This window comes from Struthio camelus, chromosome 10, assembly GCF_040807025.1.
Source record: "Struthio camelus isolate bStrCam1 chromosome 10, bStrCam1.hap1, whole genome shotgun sequence".
Taxonomy (NCBI): Eukaryota; Metazoa; Chordata; class Aves; order Struthioniformes; family Struthionidae; genus Struthio; species Struthio camelus.
In genome coordinates, this window is record NC_090951.1 from 6,420,570 (window position 1) to 6,437,337 (window position 16,768).

General features: G+C 37.6%; 1 protein-coding gene across 1 annotated transcript in view; it reads right to left on the minus strand.

Annotated features, from left to right (window-relative positions):
- Positions 1–1,152: 1,152 nt before the first annotated feature.
- The window catches only part of CDYL2 (chromodomain Y like 2), a 63,659-nt gene continuing 48,043 nt past the window's right edge, over positions 1,153–16,768 (minus strand). Inside the window, exons 4-7 of the mRNA XM_068955801.1 lie at positions 13,815–13,987; positions 8,829–9,039; positions 7,945–8,088; positions 1,153–5,700 (exon numbers count right to left, since the gene is read on the minus strand). Of these exons, the coding sequence (XP_068811902.1) occupies positions 5,542–5,700; positions 7,945–8,088; positions 8,829–9,039; positions 13,815–13,987 (687 nt within the window). The 3' untranslated portion in view covers positions 1,153–5,541. The remainder of the gene's footprint in view (positions 5,701–7,944; positions 8,089–8,828; positions 9,040–13,814; positions 13,988–16,768) is intronic.

Genomic DNA, 16,768 nt, shown 5'->3' on the forward strand with positions numbered 1-16,768 from the left:
CTAAATCTAAGTGTAAACCAAGGTAAATTCTAAAAGGATGCATACTTTTAAGATGAAATGAAAATTGAACAGGATAGAGATCACAAAAAAGTGATCATATGCGTCATCTATGTTTTTGAACACAAAGATTAGCCAGGGAATGTGTTTGTATGTGAGTTAGAAGTTGATGGTGTCTTTTTAACTACGTGTTACATAAATGTCATGCTGTGTTCATCATGGGCACATTGCTTGCGGTCCAGTGCAAATTACAATACGTTAATTCATGACAAGAGTCACTGTAATAAATAATAATTGGATTTGTGGATGGTGAAGCAAGACCAAATTGCTCAATCCTCTGCTCTAAATAGCTTACCACAATTTTTACTAACAGTATCTGTCGTTTTAAAGCTAAGCAATTTGATCACTGGAACGTAAGTGAAGTCCTTTAGATCAAGAGTAGGTCATTTGTTGCAAACCCTGCTGTATAGGTGCTTTGGGTAACGACTGGGTCCCTGCGTAAAATATCCCTCCTTTCCTATCCCAGGGTTGAAGTAATTTACAGTTACTTTTCTAATCATGGAAGATACATGATTGGGAACAGCACTCAGCATGTTACAGCCGAACCATCACTTTGTGTCCCAGAGACTCGGTGGGAGGCGCACAGCCTGTCACCGCAGAGGAGGACGGTGTGCTGGCCCCGCAGCTCGGGGCCGCTTCCAGAACGAGGCCCCTGGGAAATGCCCCTCCAAAATCAGATCCCCTCCCGTGGAGCCAAAACACTGTCTGCAGTAGCTGCTTCTGGGCAGATAATGCTCTAAGTGACCTGTTCATGTCAAAGCAGGAGTAGAAGTGATGATAGGGTAGAAGGTGTCCTAGAAATATAAGATGGTTCTCTGTGGTTTTCTTTGATGAAATGATAAATGGGATCATTCCTGATGAATGATTTCAGAGAGGCCTTATTGCAGTGTTTCTTAATGCCCTATTTTTTGCAGTTTTTAATGAATAGCTTCAAGTTTCATTTCTCTCTTAAAAGCCTGTTGTCTTCCTACCTTCTTTTAAAATACAGGAGTCTGTGGAATAGCTTTAGCCTACTAAAATACCAAAAAAGAGTCTGTGGCTACTATTTATAAAATTCATTCTCATGATGTAAAACTGAAAGTCACTGCATTGAAATGAAGTTTCAATGTTTTTATTCAAAGCAGCTTCTCACAATGTATAAATACTGCATATTAACACACATGAAAAATACAACTTCTAAGGCACCCAGAAATGTGTCCATACACTAGTTACAGGACCATCAACAAATAAATTGTGTACAATTTGATCTAGACAGTCAATAGTTGATATATCAGAAGATACAAGTCCCTCAGTACTGTACCAGTTTCAGAAAATATTTACAACACTGTGATATAGGGGTGCCTGTACCCTTATAATATTATAATATGTACTCATCATTACAAATATTAGAAACTGTTTTAGTCTGTTCCGTGGTGTTCTGACAAAATAACTTAAGGGCCTAATTTGCAAAGTTCTACAATTAATTACTTGTGCAAGTTCTGAAAATAAATTTACATTGACATAATTTGTGAATTTTTGGTTCTTTGCTTCATCTCAGAGGTTTGGTAATAAGCCTTACCAATAGACATGCCACCCTCGCTGAACGTCACTCTTTTCCCAGTAAGTCAGTGGATACCTCTTTTCCCCTTCGCTTGACGCAGATGAGAATGCAGTGTTTGTAGCAGAAAGAGACTCTTTGATCTTCAGTACAAATGTCAAACTAGTTCACTGGCTAAGTAACTAATGCTTTGTTAGAATAATGTAGTTCTTTGGTCCTTTGTTTTTATGGAAGGCATAATATTTCTATTCAATAAAAATTGAAATCCTGTCTGTGAGTAGGTGAGCTAGCAAATGACTTTCAGTGTAGTATTTAAAGTAGCAGTAAAGAGATTTAATATGGCTTAAAACATAGGGTTAATTGGGCAGACACAGATAACACATCTAGGATACAGAGTACCCAAATGTACTATAATTAAGATTGTCTATAAGTCTCTTATGTAAACTTCTTTAGCGTCTCCTAAAGAGCGCTGGCTTTAGCCAGATTTGACTTTTATAGACCCAGCCACACAAAGCCTGAGATTAAACTATTGTGGTTGGGAGCACAAATGCACAGTTTATATATACCAAAGCCCATGCTGACAAGACTTAACTATGTTGTTCAAAAGAAACAACCCGTATCATCCTTTTCACAAGAAAAACTTAAGGCCCTGTACTCTGATTTTGCTAACTTTCTTACAGCAATTACTTGGGGAAGTCCTTAGTACTACATATGCAATTATGTAGTTTAAAGATTTCTTGTACCTAATGGTAAGGCTTATTCACAAATGCAGTACATTTACAAATTACATTTAAAACTGTAAAGGCTGGCAAAAAATTAAAAAAATAACAAAATAAAACAAACCCCAACCAAAATTGTCTGTTTATCCCTAGCATTAAAAGAGCATTTTATTCTAATGAAAAACTATTGGCACAAAACCATTATATTAGAGATTAAAAGAACAGTTAATAGTAGTGAAAAAGATTGCCTAAAACGCATACCCTAACCTACCACAGAAATATAAAAGTTTATATTCTGAAAATATATACTGTATTAAAGTTTGTAAGCTTATTCATTTAAACAGAACTGTACTGAAATAGTAAACTAAGCAACACTTATCTACAGCAAAAATATACATGCAGGACAACACAAAATAAATTGCTTACCTTTAATATCTACAAATGCAAAACTGTAGATTTTTAAAGATTGTACAAAACAATTTACACAATAAAATAACATACTTAACAACAAATTGCATTTATAATCTTAAATACTGTGAATATTAGTAAAGGTACCCAGACTAATATGTACAGTACATCTAAATATCTGAATACCTGGTAAGGACAGCAACACAAGAGAGGATTGATTCTGATCTTTAAATACTGGAAAAGAAGCTTTTGACATTGTTACTGTTCTTTGCTTGAAGGGAAAATAGATTCCATGAAAACTAGATTGTAACTGTATAGATATGAAAAATTAAAAATGTTAACTATGTTTAGCGCTAGCTTTAATGGAAAAATAATTATAGAAAATGTATTTCAACCATTCCTTTGTCATAAAAAATGCTAAGATAGAGATATTTGAAAAATCAGATGAAATGATGCCGTTTAAAGGTCTAACAACTTATGATTCGTCTTTGTTTGAAAATCTCGTATGGAAAGCATACCTTCACATTGCTGAGCAATTCTTCTAAATTTATCTACAAAAACCAAGCATAGTACTGAAATAAACTTCCTAATATTTTATTAACACATTTAACACATGACTAGGAGTTATGGCTCTCTGGACGGGAAGAAAGAAAGAAAAAAGGAAATTGAGGAATCATGGTACTTTCCATTACTTTTTTTCTGAAGTCATATACTGGAGGCCTGATTGTGCAAACTCTTAGGCACGTGAATAATTTTCACTTGAGTAATCCCTCTGCTTTTAATGGGACTGCCATATAGGTGTCTCACGTGTGTGCCTGGACATAGCAGTGGGGTCTGTGGCCTTGATCCAAGCACGTCTTTGAGCACGTGCTCCGTGGCGTTGCTGCGAGGTTGTGGAAGTAAGCAACTATTGGTGGTATAAAACAAGTGGTATAGTTACAGAAAGAGCTCCTCTTTGTTTCAGACATTTAAAAATAAGTTAAGTCACTTGTTTTGATAGTGCTTTTTGAAGATATTTAAAACTGGCTAATTATAAGCCAGATTTCATATTTTTAATGAAGAACGTCCATGAAAACTTCTGTCTTTGGAGTAGTGATTTCCTTAAAAATCAGTGGTACGATCAGGCCATAGAAATAGTGCTTTTAATTATTTGTGGGAAAAAATGTACACAAATGTGTTGAAGGCTACTGTTTACTGTAATTGCGTGTTTGCTGACTTCACAAAGGTTTGTGGAGACGGTCATGGAAAGACTGTGAGGGAGAAAACCCAACCAGCCTCCTTTGCAGAGGTGTAAGCCATAAACTAGTCACTTAGTCACTGAGCTCAAGGATGGAGAGTAAGTGCACAGATTACAAAATAAACAAATGTGCAAAGCTTCTGCTTCAAGAGCTTTTGATTTGGGCATACTAAAATGGCAGCTGAAGTCGCAAAGCGTGTTTGTGTTATTTCCATATAAACTGCCTTACTAGCAAGAAGGAAATGCGAGCGCTCCAGTGTTCAGAAGTCGGTCAGTGTCACGGAAAAACACTGGGATCACATTGTAAAGGAACAGACTGGATTTTTGTCATTTGTTGTGGACTGCTTTTATGGATAGCCATAAGTTCTTGTAACCAGATGGTGGGGTGGCCAGATGTGGAGAGCTGGGAAAAGCAAAACAAAACCTCTCCCTCCACTTTGTTCAGTACCTAGCACCTTGTATAAGCTGTTGGCCCACACCCAAAGGCCTCCAGAGCAGAAGTTATCTCTCACCTGAGGAATCAGGCAACTAGACTAAGGCTCATAAAGATTTGTTTTCAGACTTCAGACCAAAAGGGGATGTTTAAACCTGAAGAAGAGTAAGATGCCACATAACGGCACCACTCACTCACCCTGTTACTGGCATCCGGATAACAGGACTACAGTAAACTTAAATAAAGCATCTTGTTGGCAAGCCCTTCAATGCTCCTCGAGAAGGCAGAAAGTAAAGAGAGACTTAGGAGGGACTCACTGTTACGGGATCCGCTTTTTTTTTCCCCTTAACCCTGGCAAATACATCTTTGTACAGTTTTCACACATACAGGAGCATGCACATGGCTGTTTCTTTTAGTGCCCACAGCATACTGTATGTTTTCTATATAGTCTTTATTTTCGACACAACTTGCTGCTAAAAATGTTTGCATTCTAATGTGATACCGTTAATTCAGTCAAGGGAAGTATGAAAATAAGATCTGTGATCATTCAACAGCTGAATATGAACACAAAATAAATAAGTTAAATAAATTCAACGAAGAAAAAATCCTAGTAGTTTTTGTAAAACTAACTTTACATATTATACATATAAATTATCAGATTTTTCCATTACACTGTTAGAACCTAGAAAAAAAAATTAAAATATTCCAAAAGTATGATGTTTGGGTCTCCAAAAATGTTACGTTGACTCAGTTTTCAGATTGAGCCCTCTGTGTCAGCCCAGATGTGCTGCAACAGCAAGAATAAGTTAAGAAGGACAGACAAAATAGATCATTACAGATGGTGTGCCTGACTGGGCCTCAGTGGTGCTTCTCAGCACATGGAATGTGTACTTGTGTCTGGATGAGCGTGTGAAAGATGCAGCCCTCTGCAGAGATTATGTGCACTGAACAAGCCTGCCTACTTCTCTGTTACACGAAATCAAACCAGCTAGAAGCAGCTGTGTAACTCACAAGGAAATGGACACAACCATATGTATTAAGATACACTGTCACAAATTCCTCAAGGATGCATTGCCTCTGCTTTCAAACACAGGTAATGTTGGACTCTGCTTACAATCGGAGCATTTTCTCCTGAAGTTAGGCCATGACATCAGACTTCATAAATTTTGTCTTGCAAGTAGCTGAATAATGAATCCAGTCCTTTGGAAGAACTCCACAGCTGTTTTAACATCTGACACTCTTTTTCATTCACATCTTCCAGTCCAGATTTCAGGAAGCTCCGCACAAGGCATTTAGACTCTTCCAGTACCTAAAGCCAAAATATTGCTCCGTGTTTCACTTTGAATCTGATAACATTATTGTGCATAATGGTCTGAACAACATTTTTATACTACTGACTCTTTTACAGTCTAAATAAATCCTTTGGGGACAGAAATTAGGTCTGATTTTCAGCTGCAACTCCAGTTGCCGATAGTGTTTTTAAGCATTCAGGACTTCTGTGATTTGTGCATTACTGCCAACATTTTTAAAAGGAAAGAGGGATTCAGGAGAATCTTATTTTATTGGAGGTCTGCCAGGAGGGTCTAGAAGGAGCTGAACTCCCTCTTGATGAACATGTGACCCGTTGAAATGAAGATTTGTGAGGCATGATACATCAGCTACCTGTTTTCTGGAAACTAGTCTTTAAGGTTATAGAAGTTTGGCACCCAAATGTGGATGTCCATCTTTAACAATTTTTCCCCATGTATTAGTTAATTGTCAGAACAGAAAGGAATAGGAATGAGCCTGTACTGCAAACCTTTTCAAGTTGACTAGCTTAAATGTTTACAAAAGTGAAACTGCATTTTATAAGAGAAGGTTGTTAAGTGAAAGAAGCACCCTCTGTTATTCTGGAGTTACGTTTTCTTAGCATGATGCAAGAGGTCATAACGAATCACCATTGGAAAGCCCAATCTCAAGCCTTAGTAATCTCTCTTAGTAATTGTTGTTAGGCATGAACAGCAAGTCCATGGTTGCTTCCACAGTTCAGCTCTTGTTTCTCCTAGACCATTTTAAAGCAGAATGAGATTGCCTCCTTTAAAATTACTTTTGAAATATATAACACATATATATATCTTGCAAGAAACCCAACTACTCAAACAAAATCACTAGTAATTTATCGAATTTTTGGGAAAGGAGATTTAATGTAAATTATTATCCTGTTTATGGCAAGGGAGACACGTACTCTCCACTCAGCTTTGCCAACACCTACATTTTAAGCCCATTTCCTGTCTGTTACAGGTTACAGCACTGTGCTATTCCAGAATAGTAGTTCTCTTTTTTAAAAGTCGTGTTCATTTTAAGTAGCTGAGGCTATGCATTATTCTGTTGTGAACAAGTATACCCAGTCAACTTGGATGAGCTGATTATATTCATTGTTTTTGTGACTTTAGCCTGATTTGCATTTAGGATCTCACAGACTACATCTAATACACGACAGTTTTAACTCTTATCTTTGGCTGCAAGTTGGCACCGGTCTTCTTTCTAACAGGTCTCAGGAGAAATTTTCGTTGCCATCCAATAACAGTGAAGGAAGGAAGAATTCACAGTAAGGCCCAGAGGTTTTCCCAGTTCATACAGTACATGTCATATCAGCATGATCAAATAAGCTTATGCTACATTTCTAGTGAGTTTCATTCTGAATGTCTTTTGTGAGATATAATCTACACTTCATTTAATTAAAAATCTCCTGTGCCTCTACCTTGTCTTTTACAGTGGATATTTTAAATGAAACTGAGGGATGCTAAGATGGTTTCAGGGATATGAAGTATAACGATAAACTGTAGCAATTTGTACTTTTGTTAGTGCAGTTTTATTGCAGCCAGTATTAGTTTCTTCATTGCATTTCTCTAAAGCAGGGATGTGCCTGGAGCAGGAGTCTGTCTGCCTGAAGGAAAAGGGCCTCAGAAAGTAAAACTAGGAAAGGATTTTTATTCAACTGTTATGTACACAAAAGGAAGGTTACAGTACAGTGTATTCCCCATGCTGTTCAGATCCACCTATGTCTGGATCTCACCTCTTCGTCACAGTAGAGGTTGGGTGGCATTATTACAGCCTCTGGTGCCCTGTGCAGAACATTTTGCAGAATCGGGAACTATGCAGGTGCAGAAAAGAAGGCAGAGTCAGCTTCTGACATAGTGGGCCAGGACAACATGGAGGCCAAATATATTTTCTTACATCCTGCAGAGCTGTCCCAGGACAGTTGTACACTTTCAGACTCTTCCATCTTTGTAAAGGAAAGCTATGCTGAAATCCGCTTTCAGAATCTGTGGCAAGGACGTTCCACTTTTGTTGACTAAACGTGGAGTTGGGGAAATGAAACAACCCTCCCTGCCCCTGACAAAAGGGGAATCTCTGAGTTCCCTGATCCCTATCCAGGTTTGTTCATGCTAACCCCTCTTCCACAAGTATGGTTGTGGAAACTGAGGACCCTCCTTTCTGATGTGATAAGCCTTTTGAGCGCACCTTACCTTTGCGAAGTGTAATTTAATTACAAAGCTGTTTGATTCCTTACCACTGCACTGCAGGACGCCATTTCCTTCACTCGTAGCATCACTTCTTGGCTGAACGTTGTTGGCCAAAATACTTGTGACACCAGTCCTCTGCTGCAGGCTTCCTGTGCTGTCAGCTTTCTCCCGCAGAACAACATTTCATTTGCCTACAAAAGCAAAAGGTTACTTGAGATCTTGGGTTATTATTCCCTTAAAACTTTTTCCATCCTTGCCTGCTATTTTCAAGATGAAATTTACAAATGTTCTCCTGTATCTTTCCATTCTGCAGAATACTTAAAAAGGAGTTTTGGTAGCTATTTAAGGATTGTGCAGGTGGCCAGAGCACAGCATGGGCTTCATTTAAAAGAGAAATGTGCTGGCATGCATGATGAATCTATATTGCTGATTTTACAAGAGTAACTGTCAATGATACAGTGATACTGTGCCAACTGTCACAGAACATAGTATGAAATACTTTGTGGGGCAAATTCTACTTTGTTACAATGGTAAAAGCTAAGCAACGTATCTGGAATTATTACGGATTTTCTGTAGAGAAGAAGCAAAGAACAGTGTTTAGCGCTGTTACTGCATAATTCTAACACAATACAGGTGAGTACTTTGTAACATTATTCTGCCAATCAATTTCTTCCCTTTTCTATCTTGCCCTTGACAATATGCACTCTTTGAGCCTGTGTTAAATCTTTCTTGTATCCTGCATGTGGAATATATTGAATTCTGAGGCCATTTTGAGATAAGAAATAAATAGGGATTAGATGAACGTCCCATGGATTTTATTTCCACTCCTGATAATTCAGAGAAACCCTTATGTTTTCTGTTTTGCTTCTTAGAGAAAACAAGAGTGTGAATTAATACAGATTCTTCAGGAATTTTATATGGAAAACCTTACCAGTGCAACACCCAGTATTTGTGGGAATGTGTATGATGAGCAGCCAGCTGGAGTGAGTCGGATTGTTGCATATGGTGTCTGAAACCATGCCTTCTCACTTGCCCAAACGATATCACATAGTGGTAAAATAGAAGCTCCTAACCCGAGAGCAGGGCCGTTGATAGCAACCACAATTGGCTTCTTAAACTGAATAAAAGCTTTTACAAAATCCCTAAAATAAAAAATAAAAGGAAAATCTTGAATACAGAAATAACACTCAGATAAATTCCCAAGCCTAAAGTACCTAATGTGAAAACAAAATTGAACCTCGGATGAATGCAATAAATGCCATGGCCCAGTTTTATGAGGTCAGAATTGTCAGAATTCTACTTCACACATAGATAATTTCTCTCGTGTTTAGTTATTTAATCTGTCAGAGTACCTGGGATATAAATAGTTTCTATATTCTGTATATTAATAGATTAATCAAAGTGCACTGACTATTTTAGTGTTTGCAGAATGGCTTGGTTAGGGTAACTCATGAGTTTGTATACATATGTTTCTCAGTTTGTTCCAGAATGGCTAGTGTGGGTCTGACAATCTGGTTTGGCTAGCTTGGTGAACATGTTTATAGCATGAAAGATAGAGGAAACTCATAGGTGTTTTTTTTTTTTTTTGTGTATTTACATTTTCAAATAGCTCTCTTTCTTAAAATCCTATGTCAAAGGTTACTGCAAGTCCCATCAATGGATTGGGAGACAGTGAATGTTCTGTATGGCACACCAGCTGAAAGAACAAGACCTGCAAAGCAGAGTCAAAGAGAGAGAAAAAAGTTTGCACAACGAGAGAATTATGAGTGATCTGTTTGGTCTTTGTGGCAAATAACTTAGATCTAAGGCATAACAAAGCAGATGTCCTTGCCTGCCTACAACAGTAAATGTGAAGCAGTGCGAAATAACGGGGAGATAATATAACTGGATTCATCTGGATGAGTAAATGGGAACATGTTAAATTCTGTGCTACTAAGAGATATTACTATTCACCTACCACTTAAGAACTGTGGAAAGACATCTGTTGAATGGAAAAGTCTATGCACCAATTAGGAAAAAGCATGAGTGTAATTGTGGGCAAATTATGGGCTCCAGCAGCTCAGTGCACAGCAGGTATATGAAGGCAAACAAGATGCTCAATTACTTTAGATAAAGAGACATATATTAATCAAATTCAATACGAAACAGGTGATTCTGTGGCTGCCTTGGGTATTTCAGATCCAGTGTGCATCATTGCTGACAGACTACAGGAAAGAACATGACTGCATTTTGTCAAATGTGCCCTCGGATGAGTTGCGGATCTCCCACTGAGGTCAAAAAGACCTTGACTTATATATCTGAGAACAGGATGCGAGCCTTGCAGGTTAGAGTCCTGATCTGGCAAAAAAAATGGAAAACAGACTGAAGATAAGTATTTTATTGGAGTGAAGTGCAAGGAAATTGGCTATATTTTAAATGAAAAAGAAGAGTCTGAGGTGACCCAGCATTAAATGCTAAATGTATGAGTTCTGTTTTTCTGGCTATCCAGTAAAGAGTTGATTTTTGACTATGAGAAAATAAGGAGTCATGTGGGAATTCAGGCAGCTCTGTTTACACAATGAGTATTAAAACAAGATCCAAGGCATGACAAAGAGAGTGAAATAAGGAGCGTCATATTTCTGTGTTCAAGACATAGTTTCTTCCTAGAGGATGGAAGAGGATTAAGGAGAGTTGTTCATTTTTTCTGGTTGCAGAAGCAATGTTGTTCCCTTGTCTCATCATTTCTCTGGTTGTTTATGGGTATGTAATGACTGTGGATCACTGCACCTGATTAATTCCAGAGTTTTGAGAACTGTAGCAGATAAGCAAGAAAGCTTTGCAAGTAAGGCTAAGAGTGGGAAAGAGGGACGTGAAGAATGAAAGGCGAAAAGGACAAACAATATGGACAAGTAGTGGCAGCAGACCTAGGGACCATATGGAGGCAGAGGTAGGCAGAGTTGTAGGGAAGAACAGGAAGCATGTAGTGACAAATGGGACCTGGAGGTGAATATGGAAGAGCAATTAGGGGCATAGAGAGGGAATTGCTACATGATGGGGAGGAAGAATGAATTAATGAAGGGGAAGGGATGAAGGAAACGTGAAATCTTCATATGAGTGAGCAAGGAAGGAAGGACCTGGAGCTGGGGAGGTTGGGAAGAGAGTGGAGCAGAACGTTGAGCAGACATAGAGCCTCGATCGTGTCGGAAGGATGGGGAACACAAAGCACATGGCACGATGGATGCGTATGGAACCTGCCACCTAAAGAATGGACTGGAAGGGTAGCACATAGGGAGCTTATGGGGGGAACAAACACCTGCATTTGGTCTACAGAAGCTGCACTGTTCAGCACTCTACTTATCGCAGTTCCCTGCTTGGTACATTGTTTCAATTAGTTCTCTTTGTCCCAAGAACATGATGTGTTTCCAAGTCTCTGAACTATAAGTTTGTGTGTGTAGTTCCTGGTCTAGAAGATCCTTGTTTCAATTCGAGACAGTCTTTGAAAAAAAGACTGAAAATTCTAATTGCTGCACAGGAGAATCTGAAGCTCAAAGATCAGAGAAAGTGCTATGTGCAGAAGGCTTTTTGTTTTCACTGGAGGAGATCTGGAAAGTTGACCACTGAATGCACTTTGGGATGCTCAGAAGCCTCTGCCTGGTCGCAGCGGTCTTGCTGCAGGTCAGGGTCCATAAACACATCAACGACTGTAAGCAAATTAAACAAGTATACTCCTCATTTTTCTTCTGACCACATCCAGAGGTCCATGTATCGGGGGATGTAACGATGCCTCACTGATGATATGACAGGGAAGACCTTGATGCTGGGGATGCCTTCCGATGAGTTGCTTTGAGTGCAGGACTCTGTAGGCCACATATGCATGGTTGCACTGCAGTCTCTGCCTATTTCCTGCTCCAGGAATGCAATGCCAGACATGCTTCTAGATGATGGCAGCTCAGGCTGATGAGCTGTGATCCATGCCTGGAGAGAAGCTACAATGCCACACACTCTGTGAGTTGCAAGTCCCAAAGGTGGTGGATGAGGTCAGGGGCCAAATGAATAAACCATTGACATGATATGAGATTTGACAGGTGTTTAAACTTCAGTTTTGTCTTGTGATCAGTGTATGAGATCCGTAGTTTAGAAAGTGAAAACACATTGTAATGAAGATTCTTATTTCATTTTGATACAAGCGCATCAGTCTAACTTGATGTAGAGCAGAGAAGGCAGAGATGGGTTCCTGTGTATTAGGACATCCTAACCACTGAAAAAGTGAAAAGTACGTTTTTTTCCTATGCTTCTTATAGTATATTTTCCATGGGTTGAATCCTTTGATCACAGAAAGCACTGAGAGAGTTAAATGGAAAAAGTAGTGTATTGTTTCCAGAAGTACAATAACAATCTATTTCCAGTGGGCCCGAATCCGACATTCTTGACAAGTAGAAATACATTGTATGCGTACTTCAAGAGTGCTCCATGAGTCCAGGGATGGAAAAACTGAGTAAAAATATGACAGTCTGCCTTATACTCATTTAAATGTTGAATTGAAGAGTGTACCTGTATATAAATGTGTGTATATAAATATATACATATATAGCAATATCTATCTATGCAATATTTAAATGAGTAATGCTGAATTTGTGTGTTTTAATGGAGTGTGAGTGTGCTCTCAGACAAGAGCAGTGCTTTTCTTCCCTCCCCTTCTTTTTAGTTCCACGTTTTTAAAAATCCCTCACATAAAGAAAAGTAATCTAGGGTCTGTCCTTCAAAGGGTTTTTCCTTTTTCCTCTTTCTTAATATCACTAAATGATATGCAAGCATAGCTAGACTTTTAAAAAACAGGTAACCTTTTTATATTTAGGTAGTGTATTTTCATTCTTTAAAAAATAATTTTCACTTCTCTGAGAATTTCAGAAGTTTTGAACTGAGAATCCAAACTGATCTGCAGTAGTTGTAACCAAGACAACTGGTGGTTAACAGACGGCGGTCACTATTCAGAATGCCTTGGCTTATGTTAGGGAAGTGAAATAACATATCATGGAACAACTAAACCTAATCTTGTGTTATACTAATGTGTCCAAAATGTAGATCCATTGTAAAACAAATTATTTAGTATTCCTTCACAGAATTATTGGCATGTGCTGCATAGGATTTGAAAGCTCTCAGAAGCAGCAGATTTATTGGTAGGAAGTGAAAAACGTGGACCAAACCCTCAGCTGGTACAGACTGGTGAAATTCCACTGACTTTAGTGGAGTAATGCTGATTTATTTTGTAAGACCTGCCCAATATGTATACTGTATGGATAATGGAAATACTTGGTGATGTATTGTGCAGGTTGACTGGTAGACATGCTAATGTCTACATGTCATAAACTCTGGCTTTCTATTAAGATAACCTGATATATGTAGGGAAAGTCACATTTTAGTTATGAAAACAAAACTACATTTACATAGAAAGTAATTTAAATTTAATGAAAAGAGTGGAGACCCTTCTAAAAAGGTTCTGAAATACAGAGGAAGACTCCTATTTCAACAGAATATGACTAAGCCATGGATTCCCATTTGTACTGAAATTCATTAAAATGATGAACATTAAAACAAATAAAATATCTGCCTTTCAGGAACCACTTTAGAACATGAAGCCATAGCTAATTTGAAAAAAAAAAAAACCAACAAAGTTATATTAGAATTTGGAGGAATAATTTGAAATATTAAATACAGAGAAGTGAAATAAAATAAATTGCTGTGAGTAGTTAGCACTGGAATAAATGTGCTTTCTTTTCTACTAAGGAAAGGTCCAAGGTTCTTCTACTACATAAATTTGTAGGATTATAATTAGAATGCAATCAACAGTTAAATATACAACATTTTTGGACCTGATAAATATCTTTATAATCACACACTGCATTTCATAATTTAGAGATCATAGGTAAGCTTGGGTCACCTTATAGCTTCTGCAATCCTAGTGCTTTCCTTTCTTCTGTCATTGGATAACCTGCCAATTAAATATGAGTAATCTAGGCCACTACAGAATACACTTCCCACTGCGCTGAGAAGTAAGAGTTTACTGTCATCAGCTGATGCATTGCACAATGCTCTCCGAACTTCCTTCATGATCTGTGGATAAAGAAAAGTAAACAATTCGACATGCATGCCGTTGCAATATCATTTCCCTAATTTTACAAACCTTATTGATTTTGAGAGACTTAAATTTTGGGCACTATTAATTAATACTTACATAAATTATATATATTTATATAATTTTAATAGACTTAGAATGATAACACTGAGAGTTTACAAAATGTTTTATATTTGGAAGTGCTTTATAGATGTTTACTAATTCAAAAAGTTTTTATAACTTGGCTGTTCTTTGCTTATTCTATGGGAAATTCTGGCTACCTGACTTATACTATTTGATTGCAAATTAATAGTTTCAAATATCACTTTTTGTTTTCATAGTTTAAAAAATATTCAGTGTACATCACTGTATGCTTAGTAACATGGTTATCACAACAATAGCCTATTAACCTCAATATGTTGTAAGCAAAATCTATAAAACCAGTTCTCAGTTCTTCAGCTACTTTGGTTTATGGCATGAACTAGAGCAACGTAGGACAGGAGGACTTCATATGCACCAGTATGACAAATGTATTATTCATATTTCTGAGGTCAGTGATATGGTTGAAGTCTACAAAAGTTAGTCCAAAAAGCCACTAGAAAGACATTTTTACTCTGTGATTTACAACCGAATCAAACTGTTAATTGCACCATAAATCAGAACTAATCAAAATCCATAGAGAATTGAGCTGCTGGTATTGTAAGAAAATAGCTTATCATTTGAGTGGAACTGTTTTCTTAATGATTTTTGAAAGGAAATATTATTTCCTAAACTTCTGAAAGGTAATTTCTTATTTGGTCACAAGTGAGCACAGTATGTAAGCCTGGGCTTAACCTGAGGTGTCTAAGTAGCCCTGCTGACTAATTGATTTCAGGAGTTTGTGCTTCTCCTGTTATCTTCAGTGGTTTGCTTTTCACTTCAGTAGAGCCATGATTTCATTTAGTGTGACACTTCCTAGGCTTAAACATACTCATGTGCCCAGGTAGTTTTTATACACAGGGGCCTGTTGAGTCAGCTTTTTCTCTTTTGCGTTGAAAGGTTTGCTGTTAGGGTAAATTTTCAAAGATAGATATCAAAATGTCAAAAGTGAATCACATACGGTTTCTACATGAAGAGAAACAGGATTTTTAGCTTGCAACTATTTCTGTTCACTACTTTCTGTTTCCAGAAATCCTTTCCATCTCTGAAACGTTTGACATAAGAAATCTCCCTAAACAGAGAACAGTAGTTTTGTTTATACAATTTTAAATAGGTAGGCTTTTATTATAAATTCTGTGGCTTATGAGAACAAGCTTGAACTTGTGTGTTCAAACCATGCAGCGCAATGCTAACCGCCTGCTATCCATGTATGTTTGCACAGGAATACCTGCCTTCTATTGGCTGCTGAGAGTGGGACACGAGAAATCGGCTGGTGAACTTTTACATGTGCGCTTCAGAACGCCTGTAATACCGGGTATGTAACAGTGGGTGGAAGTGAAGTAATTAAAAGCAGCGGAATTTGGAACAGTGTTTGAACTTCTTGTGCAGGTACAAAAATGTCATCAGCAGTATTGCAAGTACTGTTTATTCTCAGAATCTCAGAGGCTTTCAGCCCTCATGGGGTAAAAACATAGGCAAAACTGCATATTTTGTAGAGAGAACAAAGAGGAAAACAAATCAAACCTCTGTTCAAAGTTAAAAAAAGAAACTGCAGAAGTCAGTAAATGTTAGAACTACAAAATATAAATTTTGATTTAGTTCCATGTGAGTACAACGTTGTCCTCTTAGTTTACTTTAAACGTTTTAAGTGTCCTCAAAATCTGCTCTTTCTTAGGGAAGGTGTATAAATGACATTAGAGAATAGTCGTTCCTTTTTATGTACAATGAGCAGTTTTGATTTATATATGATGCCATGATATGATATTCCATCCAGTACATTACGCTTCTGTTTCCCTTCCTTCAGGGATATTTGCGCACGTACCACCTCTTTGATGTTACCGCTGCTGTCCTTCACATACATAATCCATTGCAAACTTGGCATGTTTTCATCTCCCCCCTTATTAATTTGGGTGTCTAAAGTCATCTAAAACTACATATATGTTAGCTATATGACTTTTGAGCAGAGGTTATACTACATGGAAAAAACAGTATTCGGCCATCATTGTTTTTTCAGGTTTTGGAGAGGGTGGTAATGAAGGTCAATTATTAGAAATTGATTTCTCAGATCTAGTTGAAATAGGGAAGGCTTTGGCAGTATTCTGGATAGCATTTTAAAGCAAGAATGGAAATTTATGTTCCACTGGTTTCCAGTGAAAGAAAACAGTGTCAGAAACCAGAAAAAAATCATAAATCAGTCTTATCAATCTCTTGAAAATATCTTTTTTGGCAAATAGCTGTAAATTTGTCATTATCCTTTTCATCAAAAGGTGGAGCTTCATTAAAAGAAGCTCACTGGAATGTATCAATGCCAGCAAAGTCCATTTGCATTCCCTTATTTTATGATATGATTTCTTTGCCTGTACAGCTCAAAATTCACATGGCCACCATGGCCCTCCGCCTATTTATATCTAACCTGCTATCCACTGCTCACTTAGCATTATGGCCTTCTTCACTGATCATGTGTGTAGTGTACGGATGTTTTCCTCCTGATGTTTATATAATTATAGGAAAGCTACTGACAGTAAAATAAGACAAAAAGATGATTTGCCTGTTTAGCTCCAGAACTGTGTATTAAACTGAAGTACTCTAAATGTAATTTTGGTTCAGAACTGGCTATCTGTTTTCAAGTACAAATTTCCATT